Source organism: Manis pentadactyla, chromosome 2 (assembly GCF_030020395.1).
Source record: "Manis pentadactyla isolate mManPen7 chromosome 2, mManPen7.hap1, whole genome shotgun sequence".
Taxonomy (NCBI): domain Eukaryota; kingdom Metazoa; phylum Chordata; class Mammalia; order Pholidota; family Manidae; genus Manis; species Manis pentadactyla.
Window position 1 is genome coordinate 94,747,857 of NC_080020.1, and position 26,943 is coordinate 94,774,799.

General features: G+C 37.5%; 1 protein-coding gene across 1 annotated transcript in view; it reads right to left on the minus strand.

Annotated features, from left to right (window-relative positions):
* ZSWIM6 (zinc finger SWIM-type containing 6) overlaps nt 1-26,943 on the minus strand; it is a 198,233-nt gene that overhangs the window by 40,312 nt on the left and 130,978 nt on the right. The window contains exons 3-4 of the mRNA XM_057494931.1: nt 11,094-11,242; nt 7,922-8,072 (exon numbers count right to left, since the gene is read on the minus strand). Of these exons, the coding sequence (XP_057350914.1) occupies nt 7,922-8,072; nt 11,094-11,242 (300 nt within the window). The remainder of the gene's footprint in view (nt 1-7,921; nt 8,073-11,093; nt 11,243-26,943) is intronic.

Consider the following 26,943-nt stretch of genomic DNA (forward strand, 5'->3'; position numbering starts at 1 on the left):
GAATTTTTAAGTAAACACTAAAACAATATTATGCAATTATCAGGCAAGCTTACAGCAGGCTCACAAAAATTCACCTGCTGCAAATTATTTTCCAGCCTGCCTTCCCACTAAAATATATGAGTTATTTATATAAATAAAAAAGTCATTCTTAGATACATCTCTAAGAAGAGTGGCTATTTAAAAGGCTATTTATGATAGTGCCCATCAAGGACAGATTTTTAATCTCAGAATCCTTGGTTCTAGAGAAATCTTAATGGAAAGCCTAGGGGCGAAGTGGTGAAAGTCACTCTTGGGATTGAGGAGGACCTGGCACCTCCCATTTGCACTCTCCTCCTTCCCCTGTCCCCCAGGGGGCTCTACAAGGCAGTGCTGAACACCCGTTTAAGAGGCGATCTTTAACCATGTCCGTGGGTTCTCCTCCCTGCTCGTCAGTCCACCTCAGCTTAAATCAGCCGTGATCACATTTGTAAAGCGCCTCGCTCAGTGCGGCACACACAGACCACAGCCTAGGTGGCTGCTTCAGCCTCCCTCGGCTTCCTTCCTTCACTTTAGCTCCTCACCTGATTCCCCATGAAGCCCCTGGGAGTCTCAGATGGCTTAAAATGAGGCTTCTCAAACCCCGTTAATTTTTCTATGTTGCCACTTCAGGGTAAGAAGGGGTGGAAGGGTATTATCCCCACCCTGTCTTTCTTCATTCTCACTCTCTCACTGCTCCTGTGTTTGACCCGGTGGCTCTCGCTCAAATCCGCCACCCGAGGGCACTCCTCCAGCTGGACCTCCCTTTGGTGGCTGTTTCTTCAGGTCGAGTGCAAAACAAACTCTTAGGAATTGGGAAAAGTAAGGAGATAACTTTTCTAAAATTGTTATGAAGAAGAAAAAGACACATTATATTCAAAGCTCTGACATTCCTAGTAGCACTAATGTGAGAACAGTGTCTACTACTAATGGACTCATATAATAAACAGAAAGTATAAAGTATATAGGACCCATTTTTGGTGCAAATAATGCTGCCAGCACACCACCTAGAAGACAGAGAACACCAAAGTGTACTACAATGAATCATAAGGCATCTTAACTCCTGATCAAATCTCCACAGTCTATATTTAGAAGTTTTATAAAAATACACATAGGGTGATCCTCAGGTGTCACACAGTATCTAATTGTATACCTAAATAAACTTATGCAATGAGTATCATTAGGAATCTCCAGTTGGTTAGACAATGAGATCAAATGATGTGTAAACACCTCTTTTAATCCTGAAAATCTACTACGTCCTATTAATATGTATTTAAAATTTTTATCTTTATTTCACTCTTTCCCATACAGGCTACTGAATGGATAATTAAACTGTCGCTTCTGGGGTCAAAACAACGTTGGTTGATAGTATTACATAGGAAGTATTTATCACAGGTTTGCTCACAGTCCAGAAATATGTACTCTTCTTTCAGTTAACTTCTGACCAGACTAAAAATTAACTCTGCCTACTTTAAAGAAACAGAGAACAAGCCGCTCTTCCATCACAGCAGAACAGAATCCGCAGGCCTCTGAGCCAAGAACACAGAGGCTTCTTGTTTTAAGAGACAGAAAGCAGTAAGACCACACAACAGTGGCAGAAACCAGGCCCCGGCAGTGAGCCCTCAGCAGCTGACAGGCATTCTGACAGCAGTGCTGGAGAGAAGCAAACCTCCGGAGCAATACAACAAACACAGCCTCTGTATCTTGTGGGAGCTCTGACATAGTAAGAAAAGCAGAGATTGAGACAGGAACATGTAATCCCATCTGGAGCAGGGCAGCCCAGCCCAAGTGCAGGAGGGGTCTGCAGAGCCTACAGGCCCCAAGACATGAACAAGTGCTGACACCGTCTTATTCCTAGGGCCTCCTACAGGCCAGGACAAAGACAGTGACCTAAGGGACTGCACTGGTGATACAGCAAAGGGGTCTGGAGAATGACATCACAACTTCACTGTATCCTATCTGTAGTATACATATTTTGTGATAAGCTTATTATATAATACAGTTCTCAGTCAACAGCATGTAGTTGGCTATTGTACATTAATGTGTTTGGTTTTTTCAGTCTTAAGTTAGAGTCCTTAGCAACAGTCGGGCAACTAGACTAGGTGAGCTCTGCTGACTACTGCAGTTGGGATTGTGGGACTGTGGGCAGGCAGACCAGGCTGGGCAGCTTTCACAGGGTTTCCTGCCATTAGATGAGGTTCACTTTGCCCCTGCTCTGCTCTGTTCCCAGCACAGGGACTCAGTGGTAGAGAAGCATATCAAGCTGAGGATGATTTCTAGTTTGGTGGTTAATCCTTTGAAGTCACTGACACCTGTGATCCAATTTTGCTCTATTGCTGTGACCTCAGGCAAGTTATCCAGTCTCTGTAAAACTCAGTTTTCTCAGTGGTAAAATTAGAGTTAATAACTGTACCCATCTCACTGGGTTGTTTTAAGAATTAAATAAAATAATGCATGCATGAAGTGCTTAGCATAATGCCTGATAAGTAAGTGTTGGCATCTGTATTATCTTCAGTAGCTGGACCAAATGGGAAATACAGCAAAAATCTACTAGGATGTCTACTCTCTCCCCCTCTTCCCTTTGAAGTAACAGTGAAGACCAAGGCTGGATTGAAATTTTGAAGACATTTCTGATAATGAATAATGAATCTGAACCCTTTATGCCCTCCCCTATTGAGCTCATCCCTGGTTTTTGTTCATGTAATTCCTTCTTTCTAGAGTGTCCTTACTACTTCTTCCCCACAACTCACTTCTATGAACATCTTGCAAAACCATGTTCAGTCTGTACAAATATTTATACTAATATGTGAAAAAATTAGTCTATAAAAGTGTTCCTCAGTTCATTCATGCCTGTTCTAATATCTCACGTGTTCCGATGGTTACATATCTCTACTCCCCAGTTCTATCAATAATAAAATCAAATATTTAATACATCTGTTCCTCTGGACACAGGAAGTGCTTAATACATTTAGAGGAACCACAAGAAGACTTCTGGAAGGTGGGGTTAACAAAGTACCAAAGCAGAGTCAGTGGTAAACCTGTGTTCTCCTTGTGCTGGGAAAGGCAAACTGGCAGGTGACAAGCAATCTCTGGTGTACGGTTCATCAGGATTACATCCTGCATGTACAGCTACACTGAAGTCTCCAAGTCTGTAGTGACATTTTTTGCTGCAAGGGGGCTCTGAGCTCTTGCTGTTTTCTCTATGGCATTAGCTAAAAGACAACTGGTTATATGACAAACCACACTGGAATGCTTTCTAGTGCTCAGAAGAGCAGCAGTTATTCCTTAGGCATTCACTACCATCAACTTCAAAATGTGGAAAGCTTGACTATGAATTTACTATAAAACTAAGGAGCTCAAAACAGTGGGGAGGAAAAGGATTACTAAGCCTATTGCTTAGAGATGTAAGATGGCATTTCCCAGAAATTTCTCCACAATACCTCCAAAGCAGAGCCTTTAGAATCTTATTTCTGGCTGGGTACAAAGGCCCTCCTATATTTAGAGTATCATTTTGAATGTGTGACTTACACGTTATGTTTTCTTCCTTACTCAAGAATAATGTGGGTGGGACCCACTATTCTGGGTCTATCTACATATAGAGTAGATAGTTTTTAGTATTTTGCAATAAAAGTGGTCTCAATGGGTTGACTAAGTTCTCTACTGCTGAAAACAGACATAGTCTGACTCCAAGAGCCCTACTCAATCCAGTACCCTTTCAAGGAGTATTATAACCATTGCTTAGTATCAGTAAACTAACGGTACAATGAACTCAAACTAGAAAGGAACATCTAACTATGGCTACTTCTGTTCACACAGAATTAGTTACCCAGATCAAAGCTTTGAAAAGAACTCTGAGAGACACACCATCTCCTTTTGAACTGAGTAATCACAGTTCAGAGCTGTAAGACTCTTGCAGTGGCAGCCCAGTCTCTCTCCCTAAGAAACAGGGTTAATGTGCTAGAAAGCAAACACATGACTCAGCTCAGAGAGAAAGTGCTTCCATTTTGGAGAAAAAATATATTATGTAATATCTGAATATAAAATTTAAAGAAACTTTCCCTGAATAAAACTGTAATTAAATCTTATTTAACTGTTTCCTCTAATGACATCCATTTTAATCAGGTTTTAATAGACTGGGAGCCACAACCTGTAGTTTTATGAAGCAAAGTACAATTATAGTCTGGGAAGACATTTAAGGAAAGAGACCCATCAACACAGATGAGAGGTTACAGTAAATCTCTCATCCTGGAAGACCCCTACACAATTAGTGTGCCGAACAGCCAGCCATCAGGGCTAACAGCAGGCGTGCTCACCACCAATCAGCACCGAGCTGTTCTTTCAAATCCAAGGCGCATTTCGGTGATCTGTTTTCCAGAAAATTTCCATGTCATGGAATAAAGAACACAACAGAAGAGGTGTGTGTTCTCTTCTATAGCTCTACTAAATGTGTACCCTCAACCACTGCAGTGGGCTTTCTGTCTTAAGATTTTAAAATGTATGTTTTCTTACAGCTGATCAATGGTACGACAACACTCCACTTGAGAAGACTGCTGTATGTTTGGGAAAATGAACATCATGTAGAGAAGTAAAATTAATATATGAAAAACTGATTCACATACAAGATAAATATATCTGCAGATGAGATGTACTAAACAGGGTCTTAATACTATGTATCTATATCTACTTTATACTGCATTATGAAAATCAGGGAGTAAATGACAAAAATTAACTCAGACAAGATGAATATCATAGGCACTTATTTTAGAAAAGAAGAACTGAGCATAATCAGTCCTTTTGATAACCAGAGAATGGGAAAAAGAAATTGGGCCTGTTGCCACCTCAAACAGGTTGCACATATTTGAAAGGGAGAAAAAGTTAAATGAGTATGTTACTTTTAAAACTAATTTTGAAACATCAACACTTAAAATTTTTTAAAGTAATACATACTCAGAAAATTGTAAATCTCAGGGAAGGAGGTATCAGATCCTATGAACAAAATAAAATTTTGTAATCTGGCTGACAATCTGATGCTTCCGAATCCCTCTGCCAAGAAGCAGTTACTTGGCTAAGATATTCTTACTTGTACACTTTCATCAGATTAAAGCTTTCATGCCAGGAATCTTTTACTTTTCCTGGTGTATTGGCCATTGCCAGAAATGGACCCATCGAATCCACCAGTGCTAAGGAGTTAAGCATCTGAGATTTAATTTAACAGTTTCAGCTTTATTAAGCTGTCACAGAGCAGCCCCACTTTGATAACAGTAGCTGCTCCAATTATGGCTTGGTTTAGGGTTGACAAGTATAATGATTCATTCGTGGCACATGAGAAGCAATAAAAGGTTGTTTTGCATTGCAGCTTTAAAAATGTGGGCACTTTTTTCATTTAATTTGTCACTTAGCTTTTGCTAAGAGGACATTTAAATTGCAGTAAAAGGCAAATGGGGCTTTTAGTTTAAATGTAATCCCCATATTTAAATGATCTGTAATGGCGCAGTGTTGGAGTGGGAACACTATTGTCTCACAGTGGGTCCTGATGGTGACATGTGACATTTGTATTCAGGTCCTGTATTATCCATGTGGCTAAAGGGCTTCCAATTTCATTTCACAGCCAGAAGCCTGCAGAAAACACCAATTAACTTGCAGATCCCATTTGCCGACAAAACTCAGCCTCTTCTCAATGTCTGGCATCTGGCAGTGCTCAGCATTTAATTCCAAAGTGGAGCCTTGAAGCAATGTGAGCCCTATGCAGGGGCACAAAGTCAAATTCCCCCATTTTATTAAGAAGCAAAATCCTTTCCTTTTGTAGTCCAGAACCAAGTTTCAGTTAATTTTTTGGTAAATGTATATTAAGATGTGTTAGCTATTGTTATTTCTATATGGGTTCTTCACAGAACTTACATCCCATTAAAATGGCAAGTGACCTGTGCTAGCCATCAGCATACACAGGAGAATTTATAGTAGTCTAGTAATGATGGGGGGGACGCGGATGGGTAGAGGGGTGATTTATGAAAGAAGAAAACACAGGGCAATAAGATTTAGTCTTCATCCTGGACAGAAATCAAAGAACCTGTATAATATAAAGTCTGATCCATAACTAGAAGGTAGTCCATCAGAGGGTATTACTAGAATCAGCTGGTGGAAACATCTGCCTAAGGAGAACTTACACTTTTGATTGAGGGTTGAGGAATATAATTTTCAAAATCAACTTGGAAAACTGAGATGTGACTAAATGGATTAAATGTGAACATGTCAACTTTTATTTAGCTATATATCACCTGTACTTTTTTTTGGTAACCAAAAAACATAGTTGGTATTTTCTTCCTACCTGATTATTTGTAATTTTAAGCTTAAGTACCAAAGCTCTTTAAATTTTGTTCATTTAGTATTAATCTAATAATTTCTCCTTAAATGATTCCCTTCATTACAGTTTTCTTAATGCTAGTCCTTTATACTGTCATAAACTACCTACTCAACTCAACACTACGGTAGAGTAAATTGAGAAGGGCTAACTTGGAAAAGTAAATCACTAAGTATTCTATAAAAATATTTGTTTAAACCATGCATTATACTTGTGTTGTCCAACCACCACACCATCCCCCAAACATCTTTCCAATACACTGAAATGATCTACTGTAGTTACAGACTGATTTAAATTTTGACTGGGGGAAAGACCACTAACCATTATTGCAGGTGACCCAAGGAAAGTACCAAGGTTAAGTTATTACAAGATACTTAATAAAAATACCAGGGGAAAAGGCCAAAACATATTTAATAGTTGGCAGGTAGCAGACATATATATATTAAGAAAAAGAACAAAACACCACGAGTTGTCATTCACAGACAAGTTCCTGAACACATCCTATTAACAAGAAAAAGTAAACATTGATATCCAATTCTTTACCAACTTGCTGCACAAGCCTAGGCCACACAACGTCATCTTGTGGAAGTCTCCTAACCTCCCCAGACTTCAGTTTCCTTATCTGCAAAGCAGTTCATCTCTGAGGTCTCTTACAATTATTGTAATCATGTGGTATTTTCACGGGTAACAGTTTCTCTTGGTCTAGACTTGACATGAGATCAATCAACATGACGTGGTCCAACATTAGCCAAGAGCAAGAGAGAAGGTGAAGGTATGAAGATTTCTATTAGTCAAATTCAACTGAAACTAGAATCTTCTAGTAAAAATATCCAGAACATTAATTTAATACAGGCACTGACATAGTATTTATCAAAATTCCATTTGTCACATACAGATTTTTTAATAGGAAGACAAGAAAACAAACACATTATCCATTAATCCTCTAGCCATGAGCACTGCACAATAACAGTCATTCTCCCAAATTTCCCAGTGAATATGACCAGTGGATTTCTCATTGTTTTCAACCATCTGCTGTATTTTTACTTTAACACCAGGGATTTGGGAAGCAATAAAAATTAGAGTTTGCATTATCTTTTCCATTCTAACAATCAACAATTCACATATGTCTACAAAACCCAAAAAACAAATGTTCAAACTACTTTTGATATTTATAATGTAATCAAAAGGGGCGAAACAGCTAAACTTTAGCTGAATGGATTATAATATTACTCTTAGTAACCAGCTCTATTATACAATATACCTATTTCAAAATAATAGAGCTTTTTTTCCCCAAATAGTTAAAGGTAGATTTCTATGCTTGCTTTCCTCAAGATCAGACAATTCCCCCAAAACCCTACCACGACTGTTTCCTGCAAATGAGAGCCCAAGTCATTTTTCCTGTTCTTCTAACCAGTACATAATGGCAACAAGTTCATATATGAGCTTTCTCTTCAGCAATACTCTGACCATGCTCTTTAAACATTCAACCGTGGTCTTTACCCATATACAACTCAATGGCAACTTGTCAGGAAACTCATATTTATTTACCCAGCTCATCCCAGAGCTGCCTATATTTGTCAGTCATCGCAGTGCCTTGTTGCCTCCAAAGTGACAGACGAGGGTCAGCCATGAACTGCTCTGTTATCAACGTCAACATGCGGGCCCCATTAGAGTCCCTCATCTTCAACATCTCCCGCACCTAGTGAGGGAAAAAACAGACCTTTAGAAAAATGTTCAAAAACAAAGAGCAATACAGAGACCGACCAGTTAATTTATTTCTTCCTTTTGGGGTGGGGAGTTAAGTGTTGACACCAGCCCTCTTAAGCAAACAAAAGTTGTTAAAAACTGGTTTCTATCCTAAATGGCAATTTAACCAGAGAATTGACTATTAATTTCTTAAAATTATGTTTTGAAATCCATGTGAGGTAAAAAAAAATTGGGGTAACTTCCTAATGTTAAAAAGAATTTTTTGCCAGCCTACAGGAAAACAATTCCAAAACAAACAAGACAAATCATTTGGCATCGCCCAGCTCTCCAAGCCATCGCACTTCACCACCAGAGCAGCAGCGCCTAACGCGCCTCCTGAGAACTCCTTAGGGAGCTCCACACTGACCTGATGTTAACAGTAACATCTGTCCTTCAGGTTTTAACAAACACCTTTACTGAGATATAATTCACATACTATACAATTGACAAATTTAAACTGTACAATTCAGTGGTTTTTTAGTATATTCAGAGTTAAGCAAGTCCTTCAGGTTTTTAGGTAAATTAGTAATTTCAATAAGTTCTCTGTCACCAAAGTTTTTTTGACATAAAGAGCAGCATCATCCTTCTGTTCACTCTGATGGGACTGATTCTGCAATGCTAAGAGGAAATGGCCAGGGCTGTAGGTTCAAGACTTCTCTTGCTATAAACAAATGATCCATGAAGCAGAATTATAACCACTGACCTAGTACGTTAACTCAGCCTTACAAGTTGGAACCTCAAGCTCTGTCCATTACTCTTGTGCTGTATTTCCAATAAAATAAAGGAAGAAAAGAAATACAAGGCTACATCTCTCTTCAGGAAACCTTAAATGAATCCATCCATTCCAAAAGCACACGCTATGTGTTCAACAAATAAAAATCCCAGCTCTCCCTGTAGGAAACTACCTGAGATCAAAGTCGTAAGTAGTAGAAAGGGAGGATCCTGTTACTCAAGGTGCTCTCTATGCGAAAGGCAAATGAAGGAGGAATTGGCAGACCGTCAATAAAGAAGCCCACTACTTCTATTAAAGATCAACAGATCCTGCTCTCAGGCCTGACATGCAACATAATCCCCTCACAGGCTTCAGAATTTGAGCCTTATAAACAACTCAGAAGCACTTCTACACTGAATCACATGGATTACTTTCAGCAAGACTATTCCAATAGTCTTAAAAAGGAATTTATTTCCAATATGGGAGCACAAAAAGTCAGGAACAGATGAAGACTGGGTGGAAGAAAGGGAGCAGCCACTTATTGGACACCATGCCAAAGAGTCTTACATTTATAATACCATTTAATCTTCACAACAACCATATAAATAAAGTAGGTCAAATTATAATCCTCATTTTGTGAATTATAAAACCATGCCTCAGAGAAGTGAATTGCCGAAAGGACAGAAGGTACAGTTGGGATGAGAACCCAGACCTGTCTTAACTCTGAAAGTTATGCCATTTCCAAAATTTGATATTGCCATTAACTTTATATGGCATATATAATGTGAGCATCATATATGGGGGTAAAAACAGCAATTGCCAGCCAGCCCAGTACCTTTTACACTGCTTCCACTAGGCCACAGTGTACTCTTTGTTGAAATGAGAATATATGAAATACTGCCTATGTGTCTAACTAAATACACCAAACCTTTAATATTACCACTATATCACAGATCTGATTTAATGTTCATTTTACTGATAAATTTCTAATCTATTACTCAGTTAGCAATAGCAATAAAAGAAAATACTTTACTATTAAGCATATAAACCAGAACTATTAGCCAACACTCAAGAACATCTATAGCTTAATGGTAATTAATTTTCAGACTGTTGACTCTGAGACAGTACAAGAGTTTGTTTGAAGTGTCTGTGAATTAACAAAGAATCATTAAATCATCTGTGAAGTCGTTTTGGATTTGAATTCATCTTTTATTGTAATCTAATTCTCGGAAAATTGGCAAACTATGCATGCTATATGGGATAAACCTTTAGTAAGAATGTATCGATTATTCAGAATATAGTATTTTTCTGGCTATAACCAGTAATAGAGTTTACTTTAATTCTTCTGAACTAAAAATCTTTTAATTATGAATAATATTAGAGAAGCTGTTTAACAAAAGTATCAATGAACACAGTTATGTTCCCTTAAAACCAATCTGAATACATTATCCACAAAGGTGGTTATGCCCTCAATGAAAAGATATTGATCTAATATTATTAAAAAAGCATTTATCCAGTATTTAGGATTGTGTTCATGCTATTAAAAGTTCTGTATAAAGCAAGAGACACAACTTCTATTCACATAGAACTTACAATGAAGCTAAGTTTGTTTCTTAGGCTATCAAATTTTGGTGATGAAAAATAACATTCACCAAGGCCCTACTATCTGTTAGAAACCATTATCATTTAACACCATAATCACAACTTGAGGAGATATGCTATTATTAGCTAATTTTATAGATGAGGAAACTGACTTAAATGACTTGCCAATGTTCATACATTCAATAAGATTTAGAACTTAGATTTCAACCAGGTCTGTATGACTCCAAAGTATCTGTTTTCGATACTGATTTAAAGATACTGACATTATTAAACTAAATATATAAAGTACATTTTAAGGACTACATTAAAAGTTATGTTCTACTTGGGAAAATCATAAGAAAAAAACATCAAAAGATGGCATTTTAAATAACATTAAGCTATTTAGTGTTTAGTATGAAGAGGTTTTTAAAAATTACATAAATTGTCACCATTTTATTAATAGGAACTGAGACAGAAATGTTCCACATCTTGTCTAAGGACATCTAAAGTAAATTAATGCTTGCATATAACATAGAAGTTCCAAATTGGTTGACTTAGACCCCATTCTTTAAAAAAAGTGAAAATAAAAAAAGTATATCTTATTATAAACATGATCATATATGTAGATACTTTGTATTACGTATATATTTAGAATATTTCTTTAAAAACAAACAATCATACCTTTGCAAAGAGCAAATTAAGCTGCTTCCCTGATCCGTGGTACCCGCCCTGGGAAAGGAACAGTTTAACCTGTTCTTGAACCTGCTCTTCATCTAAGTGCCAGCAGTTTTCATCATCTATACTAGCACCTGCTGTTGGATCAGGAGCACCTAGAAACAAAAAGAAAAAAATAACACATATGCTAGATAAAAACTGTGCTAAAAGGGCTCTGATAATGTGAAAAAAAAATCTAAGATTCTGTACTTTCTGCCTGAATACTTTTTATTCTAATCCCAGTTTCAATTATACATACAAATCTACAGCTGAAAATAAATACAAGAACCATTTTTTTATTTCCAGGACTTTCCTGATTTCTTTTTTTTAATATCAGAAACTGTACCTTTGGAGATTAGTTTACAGGTTTTCTAGAGAATAAAAATTCTCTAGTCACAGAATATCTCACTGTAAATATGTTTATACAACTATTGTGTAGGACGTCAGGAAAATGTTTTTCAGAGACATTAGAGAAGTAAACTGAGCAGAGTTCTCTCTCTTAACTATGTTAATTCAAGAAGCCTTTGCCATTATCTGCTGCTATATAAACTACATGCTGACATAAGTCTTTAGTTGCAGAAAACCGAAGATTAAAAAGGGAAATCAAGCCACATGGGGATAGGCAATGCAGCTGTTGTACTAAACCAGGTTGTAGTATCACTTTGCCAAACTGTGTAAATATTTTATTGCTGAAGTTAACACAAAAGATAACAGCTATGTATTAGCCCTGTGTGTAGACTACCTTAAAAATTCAAAAATTACCTAGATATTTAGGCAGGTGAAGTTTACGTTTCCTTATTTATTAAGAATGTAAAATAGAATTTTATTTAAGGCCTAAGATTCATATGCAATAAAAAAATTAAATCTAAAAAGCTCTTAGCAATAGTATTTTATCTCTTTATCAGCTCTTAAAAAAATACATTTGTAGTTGTGGTTTTACATTTCTTTTCTGCTAATGATCTAATGAAGACTCAACTGGCTGAGGAAGTAATCACTAACATCTGCTTAGAACCAGGGTCCATTAGACCCAAGGAAGAAACCACTGGGTCTATGAACCTCCCTGAAAAGGTGTGCATTCATTCATGCAGCCAACATATTTACTGAATGCTCTCTGCTAAACATGGGGATGGAATGGTGTACAAAAAGAATTCCTGTCCTCACAGAATTTACCATCTAGTTATGGCTTTCAAACTTTTTTGACTAAGACCCACCATAAAAAAATACAATTTATATCATGCTCAATGTATCTGCGTTAAGATCACATCTATCATCTATTAATCTGAAGGAAAAGTATGATGAAAAAATACCCTTACTGTAAGTGGAGAGGTCTGATATTTCTGATTCTATTTCATTTTTTAAAAAAGCCTTGTCATAATTTTTTAAGTGATTTAGTAATCCATAATGGATTGCAACCCACTATATGAAAAACAATGGTCTAAGTGTATGAGGTAATTATCAATCTAATAACTATGTGTATACATATATAATAATGAATGGTAACAACTGCTCAAAGACAAGAGGACAAGGTGCGAGGAGACTTTGTATCAGAGAGCTCTGACTTGGCCTAGGATTGCTAGGGTGAGCATATCTTAAAGAAATGGAATTTGAGCTGACATCGACCCTAAGAAGATTAGATGTTAACTATAGGCAGGAAGAGGGAGGAATAGGTCTGCATGTGAGCTTGGGCAGAGATCTCAGGCAGGAAGAGACATGGCACACATGAAATAAAATAGACAGTCTATGTCCACGCAACCCAAAAGTAGAGGATGTGGAGAAGAACAATGTAAAGGCAACAACCTGGAGAAAAGAAAAGGCTGGACTCTGAGGCCCTGGCAAGTGAGGAACTTAGTTTTTCCCCAAGACTGATGAATGGGAATTCATGACAATGTTATCCAAAGTGGAAGAATGGTACTCTAGATAGTAAAAGATGTTTGTCCTGATGTGCATCAATTTTAATATTCCTACCATGGAATCTCATGCAGCCATTAATATGAATGTGGAGATTCTCTCTGTACTACAATGGAAAGATATCTGGGATATACTACTGATTGAAAAAATAAATCAAGGTGAAGAAAAGTATACACAATGTGCCACCTTTTATATAAACAATGCAGTTTATAGATCATGATCCCTTTTCTACAGGAGAAACAGGTTCAGAGACATACTGCCAAGTCCAGTGTTCTGGCTCCCTCCCCTGCTAAGGTATATATCCTGGAACCTGGAACTGAGGTGGGACCCTGGAGGCATCAAGGCAGGGACTGTCAGACCTGAATCAAAGAGTTTTAAGGAAGTACAATGAGATGTTTGAAGGGTAATAGCATGTTTCTCTTTTACAGGAAGATTTAAGGACACACAATGTTGAATTAACTAGTGGGGCTCCATCTGAATCCCACAGGGATTCAGAGCCCCTAATCCAATCCATCTCCTTAATTCTGTCACTAGACAAACACACACAGACACACACACACAGACACACACACACGACCCTACACAAGGACAGCAACAGATTCTTCACCTAAATGCATCAGAAGAGTCTTTCCAAACAACTAAACTACAGGGTCTCAACTTTTATACTTAAATTCTTTCCAGTATCTTGCTAAAATCCTCCTGGGAAATCTAACATGTCCCTCCTTACTATCTTCTTAGGGAAAACTCTTGACAAGCCACTGATTATCCACTCTCACTGTTCATCCTGATGAACTATCCTTAGAGTGGTTGTTTCCTCTAATTTTTGTGACGTTTTAGTCAATTTCTGTTGGGTATTGAGGACCACCACTAAGAAGGAGTCCTGCCCCAGAAAGACTGGCATGGAGGCAGGCTGTCCTGTGCCAGGTAGGAGGCATAGTACCCTTTGCTGCTTGGGTCAGAGCCCTCTTGAAACTTGGAGTTTCTGTTTGCCATGTAAATATCCAAGTATTTTAAGCAGATGTGAATTTGGCTTGGAGAAAAATCCCAGTCTTTTCCTTGGCCTGAAGTGAAAAAGTGATCAACATTCAGACATTTTCCATTAACTTCTGGATACACTCAACTCTCATTTTTCTCATACCAAGAAAAAATAATACAGGAATCACTTTTATTTGACCTGAATTACACAATGCATTATTTCTTTAAAATATAATAGGTTTTAAAACACTATCATATTTTTTAAAATATGACAAATTTTTTAATTTGCTTAATGGATTATTTAATTTACACATGTAGAGATTTTTGTTCTTCCCTAGCTGGGTAGTTATCTAATAGCAAATGTATAAAAAATATATATGAATTATGTTTCTCAAGTTCTTAAGAAAATCAAGTTGTGTTTTTGTTTTCTTGGTAAGCTAGTATTTAGAACTAACTTATTTCTTGAGAGTATGGGGGAGGGAGGAGGCACTGCAGAGGGGGAAAAGGTCCACAGGTGAAATGCACCTGCAAACTATCTAATAAAGTCTACACATGAGTGGAAAGGATGTGTGGGGTCCCTAATCCTTGATGCCAATTCAGAAGACTTCAGTTCTGGGTAGATTGGAGAAACTATGTGTCCTCTGGCAGATCACTTAACCACCTCAGTCCTCCACTTTCTCAACCCTAAAATTCTATAATGTAGGAGTAAAAAATTAACTAAGTAATAAAAATTAAAAATCTTCTCATGTGACTCTGTAGAAAATATCTGCATTTAGTCATAAGAATGCAAGCAAAGATAACTGGCTGCTGTGTAAAATGTAAAATTTACTCTAAACACAACTCAACACTTAGGAGTAAGATGTGTATACTATACACTACAGGCCAGGAAATTAATTACCTACATCAGTAACACCCCAGAACGGCAAATTCACTTACTAAACTTCGACACTAAAGTTTAACTATTTGAATCTTAATCTGTCTTCATTACATGAATAAAAGCATTGCCTAAGCTTTGTATAAAATGAAGACTTGCACATTTTATTTCTACTTGTTAATGGCTGTCTATTACCAAGACAAACCTCTCACCATTTAGCTTTAAGAAGGGTATGCAAAGAGAAACATAATTCATGTATTTACACCTTTGCTATTCAATATTCCTCCAATTGGGCAGGAACCAGAATTTGTGTATGTAAGTAACTTAAATGGTCCATTAAAGTGTTTTAAAGCCTATCATACTTTTTATCCTCTTTTATATTTAGAATGACAAATGCTGTAACTTTTACAACTGTATAGTTAATCTTTGTCAACATTTTACTAGCAAAGCTTAATTCTTCAAAGTTTTAAGCTGTCAGAGAAAGTGAAATTATCTACTGAAAAAAGTGAAATAAACACCTTAATTGTCTCTCATTCCCAGCTAGTGATGTGTGAGTCTGATTTACTCTCCTACCCTGGTTAGGTAATACCACAGGAAGAGAGCAAAGGAGAATTCATTGACACAAAGGATCAATGTCCAACTTTTTGGCTTCCCCAGTCTGCTACTTGATTTGGTTCTCATTTAGTTTTGATTTAACCCAATACCAAAACTCCCTTACCCAATGGTTCTGTTAGTCTATCAAAATTCCTGATGCACACCGTGAACAACAGATGCTTAATGCCACCACTTCAGACCTACTGAATCAGAATCTGTGCCAGAGATAAAATTGGGGGGGAGGAAATTCTGTATTTGGGTAGAATGTTAAACATGGTGTCACATTCTGGATTTTCTTACTGAAAGCACAGAGGACCCTGAGGCACCAAAGAGATGCCTTCCAGTATACTGAAGGCAGCACATTTAAGACATACTGAATGAGATTATCTGTTTCATGTCATAGAAACAGGCACTTTGAAGCATTAGGCAGGCAACACCACATCACTCTGCAAATTTTAAACTGAGATACTAAGACACCTTCATAGCCGGCTTATGCTGTGCTTGGTATGTGGAATTAGCCACAGCTTTGGGTTCACTGAGGAACTTAATGCTTTCTTTTCTCCTCTAATTCTGTTGGAAAACAGATTCAGACATGGAAGAAGTGAAAAAGGCTTTGGCTTACATCTTCATCTTAACTGTGACCTAATTGCTTTAGTAACACTGTTGCCCAGGTAATGCCATTTACATTACGTAGAGTGCTCTTTTTGTTAAGATTATCTAATTCGGTCTATATAGGCAGAATGCAGGCAGCAGATGTCTACACTGCAGAGGTGATTTCTTCAGTCTCATCTGGGGAACCCATAGAAGAATGCCATCTCCTAGTTTCAGTGTCTGCTGTTGGAGCTAGGAAACATGAAGTCTTGTCTTACAAACGCACTAGTGCACCTGTCCTACAAGCTGAAGGCAAAATCCTGACATCAAAAATTGGCACCGAGAGGGAAAAGGCAAGGCAGCAAAGTGCAGTGATTCAGACTCAAAAAGGTTTTTAGGAAAGGATAAAAAACTAGAAGACTGCTAAAAAATAACATATGCACTGAATAAACACACTTGAAAAGGATTTAAATTTTCTTCCTACTTAAATTCTCAGTTCAAGTTAGTGACTAATAACTTCACTCAATTTACAGTTTTGTGGTAGCTAAAAACAGCTAGATACTTCTTCACCATCTATGTTCAATGGTCAGTCCATGTAATTCCACTGCCATGAGAGACTGTGGTGTCCTCTCCAGGAACTGTTAGAAGGCAGTCTGTTTTCTTTTTCATGGAAGCTAATGACAGAGGGAGCCCTGGCATGTGCCAGGGTCTGTTCCCTCAACAAGCCACCTTGTTCCAGCTAAATGCCAAGGAAATAAGTCACACTGTAACTAGCATGTATCTCAAAGAACTCAAACAGGCCTATCAAGGATTCCAGCCCCTCCTCAACTATGTTCCTTTCATCTGACTTTATTATTCATTTCTTATAATCAATTTTCTTTAGAAGTTCAATAATATACTAATCATGTACAGAAGTAATCATGTATTTATATGGATAAGAGGCAGAAAGTATTTATCTAGTCTTCAGTGCTCATTTAAAAATGCTGGTATACACGTAAGAACTTACTCACTATGTAAGAACTTGTTCGTTATGCTTCAGAAGATTGGAGACTGTTGAGAATTAGGCTTGGGGTTGATTAATGATTGTGCATTGAGTCCCCTATACAGAATTTTATTGTTGTTAACAACCATTTGATCAATAAATATGAGAGATGATCTCTCAAAAAAAAATGCTGGTATAAATACTGTGTACATAACAGGTAAGTCGTTTTCCATAATGTAACTAACAAATGTTATTACTTGGTACACAATTACAAATATTTAAATTCAAAGTTCTCAAGTCTCATTTTTACATGTCCTAACTCTTCAGATTTATTGAGATCTACTATGTTTGTTAGCTTCTAGAAGGGCTTGCTCGCTCAGATTATTTTTTATTTTTCACTGAAATACATTATTATATTGGTGTCAGGTATACATCACAGTGATTTAACAATTATAGACATTACTAAATGTCCACCATGATAAGTGTACTTGCTGTCTACATGTAAAGATATTATAATATTACTGACTGTATTCCCTGTCCTGTACTTTCATCCCCATGACTATTTTATAATTGAATGTTTGTGCCTCTTCAAGCCCCTTCAACCATCCCTCGACTCCCTCCTCTACAGCAACTACCAGTCTGTTTTCTTTATGAGTCTATCTGTTTTGTTTGTTCATTTGTTTTTTTTTAAGATTCCATATATAAGTGAGATCATACGGTATGTCTTTTTCTGTCTGACTTGCTTTCAATTAGCATAATATCCTCTACTTCCATTCAAGTTGTTGCAAATGGCAAAATTTCATTCTTTTTTATGGCTGAGTAATATTATTCCATTGTATATATGTACCATATTTTCTTTATCCATTCGTCTACCCATGGTCACTTAGGCTCGATTATTTTAAAAGCTGTTTTTTAAAAACTAGCTCACAAAGATTTTCTTCAACTCTTTATACTGGCCATAAAGACTCAGGTCAACTGCCACATCACAATGATGGTGGTACGAGGACCTCAGATTCACTCCTTTAACTCTCCTGACCTTATGAAATAAGCACTCTTTATTGCCCATGTTCTAAGAAGACAAAAAAAGGCCTGAAGAGACTCAGTTACTTGCCCCTAGCAGAGCTGGAAAGCAACATAAACCAGTATTTTAACTTAGGCTAACTTCTAAGCTCTTATACATACTTAAAGTGGGAGGTATAGAAACCCATTTGAAGGGAGATGGAAATAAGCTCATCTAGTCAACAGGGACAGACATAGGGCGAGTTCAGAGAGAGAGGGATGACAAGGAAACTGATGACAGCTGGCTGCAATCCGCGGAGAGTTCTGAAAGCCAGGACAGTGTCAGAGGTGACTAAGCATGTGAGGGAAAGCAGACATGGAGGTGAAAATAGAGAGGATGACGGGTATTGGGCTGAAAGTAACTTGGGTGTCTCTGTGTTACCCCTTAGCAAATTCTTCATGGGTTAGAGAGGCAATTCTTCCAAATTAAGAGCCTTAAGTTCAAAGATAACTTCTCTTTTGCTAAAGTGAAGTGTTTTTTCATGTGAGGATAACTATGTTGTACATGATCACATATTCTACCAATTAAAAAAAACATTTAAATAATATGGAAACATCAAGTTTTGGTTAAAACTAAAGGGTTAAACAAATAACTTCAGGAGGGTGTTTAGCAGTAATTACAAAATTCAAAATGCATATACCACTTGTACTGGATTTCTACTACTAAAAACCTATTATGCAAAAGTACTGGCACAAATGCACATATGCACATACGCACACAAAGGATGGTCACAGCAGTACTGCATATAGTAGGTGGAAAACGAAAACAACTTCAGAATCATTCAGTAAGTTAATGGTTAAATATACCCCTACTATGGAACGCGACACAACATTTAAAACGGTAACAGACCTATTTGTACTAACATAAGATATTCAAGAATATTAAGATAAAAAAAGCAAACTACAGAAAAATGTTATTTATTTTTAATTACACATGTGTGTATGCACGAAGGAAGCTGTGTCAAAGATTACAAACCACACCATCAGCAGTGGTTGCCTTGCAGGGATAAGGGAGCTGTTGGAGTCTAAGGCAGGGAGCTGCTGGGAATGGGGAGCCCAAAAAGACTTGTCTTTTTTTGTTGTTGTTATCATTAATCTACAATTACATGAAGAACATTATGTTTACTAGGGTCACCCCTTCACCAAGTCTCCCCCACAAACCCCATTACAGTCACTGTCCATCAGCGTAGTAGGATGTTGTAGAATCACTACTTGTCTTCTCTGTGTTGCACAGCCCTCCCCATTCCTCCCCCACCCACATTGTACATGCTACTCATAATACCCCCTTTCTTCTTCCCTGTCCTTATCCTTCCCTTCCCTCCCATTCTCCCCAGTCCCTCTCCCTTTGGTGACTGTTAGTCCACTCTTGGGTTCTGTGATTCTACTGCTGTTTTGTTCCTTCAGTTTTTCTTTGTTCTTATTCTCCACATATGAGTGAAATCATTTGGTACTTGTCCTTCTCCGCTTGGCTTATTTCACTGAGCATAATACCCTCTAGCTCTGTCCATGTTGTTGCAAATGGTAGTATTTGTTTTCTTCTATGGCTGAATAATATTCCATTGTGCATATGTACCACATCTTCTTTATCCATTCATCTACTGATGGACATTTAGGTTGCTTCCATTTCTTGCCTATTGTAAACAGTGCTGCAATAAACATAGGGGTGCACCTGTCTTTTTCAAACTGGGCTGCTGCATTCTCAGGGTACATTCCTAGAAGTGGAATTCCTGGGTCAAATGGTATGTCTATTTTGAGCATTTTGAGGAACCTCCATACTGCTTTCCACAATGGTTGAACTAATTTACGTTCCCACCAGCAGTGTAGGAGGGTTCCCCTTTCTCCACAACCTCACCAACATTTGTTGTTGTTTGTCTTTTGGATGGTGGCCATCCTCACTGATGTGTAGGGTACCTTTTTGTTCTATTGATGGTGTCCTTTGCTGTACAGAAGCTTTTCAGCTTGATGTAGTCCCACTTGTTCATTTTTGCTTTTGTTTCCCTTGCCCGGGGAGATATGTTCATGAAGAAGTTGCTCATGTTTATGTCCAAGAGATTTTTGCCTGTGTTTTTTCCTAAGAGTTTTATGGTTTCATGACTTACATTCAGGTCTTTGATCCATTTTGAATTTACTTTTGTGTTTGGGGTTAGACAGTGATCCAGTTTCATTCTCTTACATGTAGCTGTCCAGTTTTGCCAGCACCATCTGTTAAAGAGACTGTCATTTACCCATTGTATGTCCATGGCTCCTTTATCATATATTAATTGACCATAAATGTTTGGGTTAATATCTGGGGTCTCTATTCTGTTCCACTGGTCTGTGGTTCTGTTCTTGTGCCAGTACCAAATTGTCTTGATTACTGTGGTTTTGTAGTAGAGCTTGAAGTTGGGGAGCGAGATCCCCCCCACTGTATTCTTCCTTCTCAGGATTGCTTTGGCTATTCAGGGTCTTTGGTGTTTCCATATGAATTTTTGAACTATCTGTTCCTGTTCATTGAAGAATGTTGTTGGTAATTTGATAGGGATTGCATCAAATCTGTATATTGCTTTGGGCAGGATGGCCATTTTGACTATATTAATTCTTCCTAGCCAAGAGCACGGGATGAGTTTCCATTTGTTAGTGTCCTCTTTAAAATCTCTTAAGAGTGTCTGTTTTCTTTGCTGTGATTTTATTTTCTCTGATGACATCTATTTAGTCTTAGGAGTGCTCCCATCTAGAGCAGTCCCTCTAAAATACCCTGTAGAGGTGGTTTGTGGGAGGCAAATTCCCTCAACTTTTGCTTGTCTGGGAATTGTTTAATCCCTCCTTCATATTTAAATTATAATCGTGCTGGACACAGTATTCTTGGTTCAAGACCCTTCTGTTTCATTGCATTAACTATATCATGCCATTCTCTTCTGGCCTGTAAGGTTTCTGATGAGAAGTCTGATGATAGCCTGATGGGTTTTCCTTTGTAGGTGACCTTTTTCCTCTCTCTAGCTGCCTTTAAAACTCTGTCCTTGTCCTTGATCTTTGCCATTTTAATTATTATGTGTCTTGGTGTTGTCCTCCTTGTGTCCCTGTGTTGGGAGTTCTGTGTACTTTGATGGTCTGATCGATTATTTCCTCCCCCAGTTTGGGGAAGTTTTCAGCCATTATTTCTTCAAAGACACTTTCTATCCCTTTTTCTCTCTCTTCTTCTTATGGTACCCCTATAATGCAGATATTGTTCCTTTTGGATTGGTCACACAGTTCTCTTAATATTGTTTCATTCCTGGAGATCCTTTTATCTCTCTCTGCATCAGCTTCTATGCATTCCTTTTCTCTGGTTTCTATTCCATCAATGGCCTCTTGTATCTTATCCATTCTGCTTATAAATCCTTCCAGAGATTGTTTCATTTCTGTAATCTCCCTCTGGACAACATCCCTTAGCTCTTGCATATTTCTCTGCAGCTCCGTCAGCATGGTTATGACCTTTATTTTGAATTCTTTTTCAGGAAGATTGGTTAGGTCTATCACCTTCTCAGGGGTTGACTCTGTGATTTTGATCTGTATCAAATTCTTCTGCCTTTTCATGGCGGTTAAGGTATTTGTGGGGAGCTGGCACGTGTGTCAGCTGGGAGAATGTCCCTTCTTGCTGGTTTATGGCCTTCCTCTCCTGGGAGAACAGCGACCCCTAGCAGCTTGTGCTGGGCAGCTGCGCGCAGACGGGAAATGTGGTTTCACATGTGACTCCAAGTAGGAAGTAAGTATCTCTCCCTGGAGATCCTTCGACACTTCTCCCACCTCAGAGTTGACCCCCTTCGCGAGGCGCTGGGTTCTCACAGGTGTGGATGTGGTCTGGCTGTTGTCCTGTGTCTTCTGGTCTCTCTTCTAGGAAGAGTTGTATTTGTTGTATTTTCAAAAATATGTATGGTTTTGGGAGATTTCTGCTGCTCTACTCATGCTGCCATCTTGTCTCCACCCTCAGAGGACTTGTCTTTATACTAGTGATAAATTTTTCTAACAGGCAGTGTCATTTAAAAAATTTTTTTGTTTAAATTTCACACTACTGCCACTTGGAAGATAGTACATTTAAAGGAACTTAATAATTCTCCCTATAGAATGTATTTGCTAATTATATTGATCACAAGTAGATCACATCTTTGTTTCATCAACTATCAACTGTCAATGCCAAAAATGTTTCACAATAATAGAAAGGATATGTTTGTAATAATCAAATTATCTTCCTAGGATACTTGCAAAAAAAACCAGTTGCTAATATACGCCTAATTACAGTGAAGATGACCATCCGCAGAGAAACAAAAGAGAGATGTAACGTGAGGCCTCCATCAAATGACTCCAACTGTCACTTACTGCTAGATTTAGAACATGTACGTATACAAGAATAAATCTCTAAGTTGCTATTAAGAACAAAATGGAATAAAGAGAGAAATGTGGTATCCACATATAAATCAAGTATAAAAACCAAATGAGTATTCATATTTGAACTGACTGTTTAGAGTTCATAATGCATGAGCAAAACCGAAAGTTTCTGTGATGACTGCCCTTGTACTGTTCACTATGTAACTTATTCATTATGTAAGAATTTGTTCTACATGTAAGAACTTCTTTGTTATGCTTCAGAAGATTGGAGACTGACGAAAATTAGGCTTGGGGTGGATTAATGATTGTGCATTGAGCACTGACTCCCCTATACAGAATTTTATTGTCGTTAACAACCATTTGATCAATAAATATGAGAGATGCCCTCACAAAAAAAAAAAAAAAGGACAGACTTCCAATTGTAAAATAAATAAGTAACCGGGATGTAATGTATAGCATAAGGAATATAGTCAAGATATTGTAACAGCTTGGTAGGGTGATAGCTGGAACCTAGAATTATGTATATAAATGTTCTACCACTGTGTTGTACACTTGAAACTAATGTAATGTAATACTGTGCATCAACTACCCTTCATTAAAAAATAATTATTAAAAAAAAAAAAAAAAAAAAGAACAAAATGGAAAGAAAAATGATGGGGTTACTTTTTGTTTAACAAATTGGGAGTACCTATTACTACTGTCCTTAGGGAGCCTGTCAAGATACCCAGGTCATGGTTTCAGCCCTGATGGAGCTTTCAACCAAGTAACAATAAGCTACACAATGAACATGGGATTGCTGAGCAGACCTGCCTGCTTGTTTGGTATCATCTGGGGGAGCCTGAATGGACTGGTATGTAAGACGGCTGGGACACAGAGGCACTTGGAGGCCAAGTTAAGCAGGATATGCAGGCATAAATGGAATTTACTGTGTTCGTTTCATAAGAACCACGCTCAAACAAATGGAAATGTCTGATGGGCCCCTAATATCATCCATCCTCCAACTGGTTTCTTCACTCTTCTTCTTAACTATGAGGACTTATGAATACCCAACATGAGGTACTCAACTACCTTACTACTAGCATTATTACACATGTATACATATTATTAAAATTCTTCCAACACTGTCAGAGATTATAACCATTTTAAATATGAGAAAAAAATGAGTCTCCCCAAGGTCACACAGGTACTAGTGGCAGAGACAGTACTGGATTCTAGGCCTCCCAGATTTCAATGCTCTGACTCCACACAAATCAATCTATACAATAAATCTCCTTTAGCAGGAAGTATAAAGACCAGAAAAGTCTAAGTTGAACAAACTAAGAGAGGGAGTTAACCATTTAGAAATCAGTATATTTCAAGATAAGTAAGTAGTCAGGAAAGACACCAGCCTCTTTTTTAAAAAATATAGAAGCTGGAGAGTTTTATTAGAATATAAAACCAAGAGCAAACAATTTTTGCTTAAAAAATGCACAACTACAAACAGCAGTCTCCTTGGAGGACCATTAACATTAACTATCTTACAGCCATACTGAGCATACAGTGGTTAATCAAAATTATATGGCTTTGGACATTTATTCTCAGAACCTAGCCACCGTGCCATGAGGAAGCTCAGCAACCTACAGAGGGATTCTGATGGAGAGGAACAGAGATCTCCAGCCCATAGCCTCAACTGAACTCCCAGCTGACAGTGAGCACCAACTTCCTAGCCATCTGATCCAGCCACCTTGAAGTGGACCCTCCAGGTCCCAGACAAGCTGATCCCATGTGGAGCACAGATGAACCATCCCTGCTGAGCACTGCTTGTATTTCAGATGTCTTAGCAAAGCAGACGACCGTTGTTCTTTTAAGCCACTAATTTGGGGCGGCTTGCTACCAGGTCTTTTACCAGGTACTCTCAGGTAGCTGGTTGTATCAGGTACTAATACAATACGTGAAACCCAAAACTGTCTGGTTTACAAAGGATGCACAGCAAAACTGTGTCAGCTGCCTTCAAAGAAGTGGACAGGGAGCAAGACTAGAAGTGATCCCAGACAGGATTTGAGCTTTGTCTGTGATGTCTCCCATCCATACCTATACACTTATAAAGGAGAGTGTGTGCACACATTATTTGTGTTGTTTTCAAATATATAGACAGAAGACTGACAAAATATTAAAAGCTGTTATTTGTAAAAAAAAAAAAAAAAAAAATTGTATGGGAAATTTTATGTAAACACAATGAAATGCAAAAAAAGTCTACCAACAAGGACCAAACTATTGTGATTACTAAGGTAGTCTACATTCCCACTACCTTCACTCAATTTGTGACCGCAGACACATCACTAACCTATTCTCCTTGGTTTCTTCATATTTAAACTACTGCAATTATCAATTTGCAATACTTACCTTACAAGAAATTGTGAGGAATAATGTGCCCGAAACAGACTTGAAAAAGCTTTTAATTCCTCAGGACAAAATTGTTTTAAAAATAAAAGAATGTTTTTTAAAAATAAAGCATTTCAAAATAAAAAAAAGCAACTAATAGAATTTTAAGAAGCTTTAGGATAAGCTCACAAGAAAGAACAAAAACCTATTGTTACCAACATAGTTTGTATTTACTTGTAAACTATGACTTTTTTCTAAAAAGGATTTGGATAAGCTAAACTTCACTGTCTCTAAGATACCTACACTAAGATAACTGAATCTAAATCCTGTATTATCCCTATTTATCTAGCCACGTAAAAGTGCTTTTCCTTAGAGAAAAATTAACTCTTCCCAATATTCATGTTCAAAACATCTTTCTCAAGGAAAAATATCCACACACAAAACATGCCAAAAGAGTCCTGCTTTAAAAACAGATTAGAGAATGCTTTACATACAGATGTTTAGAGGCAGGTGGGCCCATGTTTAGATCAAGTAACTGAAAAATATTTTTAATCCCACTCCTACTAAACCATCAACCTAACAGTTAAAATAAGACCCAGCAGGGAGCAGATTTCCCATTTCATCACTTAAGGTCATGGCCTGCTTCCTACCTCTCTTCTTTCTTACCACTTGTCACTGTAGAATGCAAGGCAGGAAGGCAGCTCATGTAATTGGCCCATTTCCAGGCTGGGAGCAAATCTGATGATAAATTAAGTGGAGAGAAAGCTGGCAGGATAAACTGCTGAAGTTCACAGCTCTCGTGAAGCTGTTCTCAGACAAAAGTTATTTGAAAATTACATTGAGTCTAAAGCTATCCTGTATTCCATCCTTGATATTTCCTCAGATAGTGTTTTCTTCTAATTTTAGAAACTCTGGAAGAAATGCAATGCCATGTGAACATATTCTTGCATTCAACTTTAGTTTACATTGATTCACTAGTCTATTTCAACACAGAAATGGATGTGAAAAAAGCTTTTAGGTAAGAAATATGGGGGCTGTTATCCTTCAAAACAGGGAAGACAAATGCAGAACAAACAACTGATTGTTGGTGTGGACCTGTGCTTAAACTAAAACTCAAAGAACGAAGTGACCCTAATGGATTACATAAATTTAGAAAAGTGAAAGAAAAAAAGAGAATGCATGAAAGTTTGAAGAAATTATATATCTTATTCTTCTGCCTCCACTTAACAATTGAGTAAAGAAGCCGCAAATAGGCTCCTGAGAAATCTCTACGATGACTGTTTGCAGGCCTGAATTTCCACAAGGCAACAAGACTGAGACAGATAATATGACAGAGCAGAAGCCTACTTGAAAAGGTCCTTGAGTGCATGTACTTCTGTGGCAGAAAGTTGTTTACAAGGCTGTTATTTTACACTGGCAGACTCTACCAAGTAAATGCTTTATACACCTTATGATAGCTATTTTAATAAAGCTGAGCCTGATATGGGGAGCACTAGGAGAATTATGGTTATGCAGATTATCCTCTGACATAACCATGTTAGAAGTATCTTATGGCACCAGGAAACTTGTAAAAGAATGTTCACAACAACTGTTTTCAAAACAAGGCCCATCCAACAGTGGAACGGACAAATACTGGTGTTCTCATACCATGAGTACTCTTAAGTTGTGCTGTCCAATAAGGTAACACTAACCACATGTGGCTACTGAGCACTTGCGGTGTGGCTGTAGTGTGGCTTGAGAGGTGTGTGTTAAGTGTAAAACAGACACCAGATTCCAAAGACCTAATAAGAAAAAAAAGGAAAAACATACCAATATTTTTGTTGAATTGGCATTTATGAATATTGTGATATTAATAGGAAGTTTTGATCGATATTTTTAATATATTGAGATAAAATAAAATTAATTTTACTTAGTTCTTTTTCAATGAGGCTACTAGAATATTTTAAATTACATAAGTGGCTCACATTGCACTTCTAATAGACAGTGCTGCTCTACAGCAATGAAACAAACTATAGGTACCCGAGACAATACGGCTACATCTTATAAACATGATTTTGAATGAAAGAAGTCAGATACATAAAGTTTAAAATCAGATAAAACTAAACCAATGTTTAATGATGACAACAAAACAC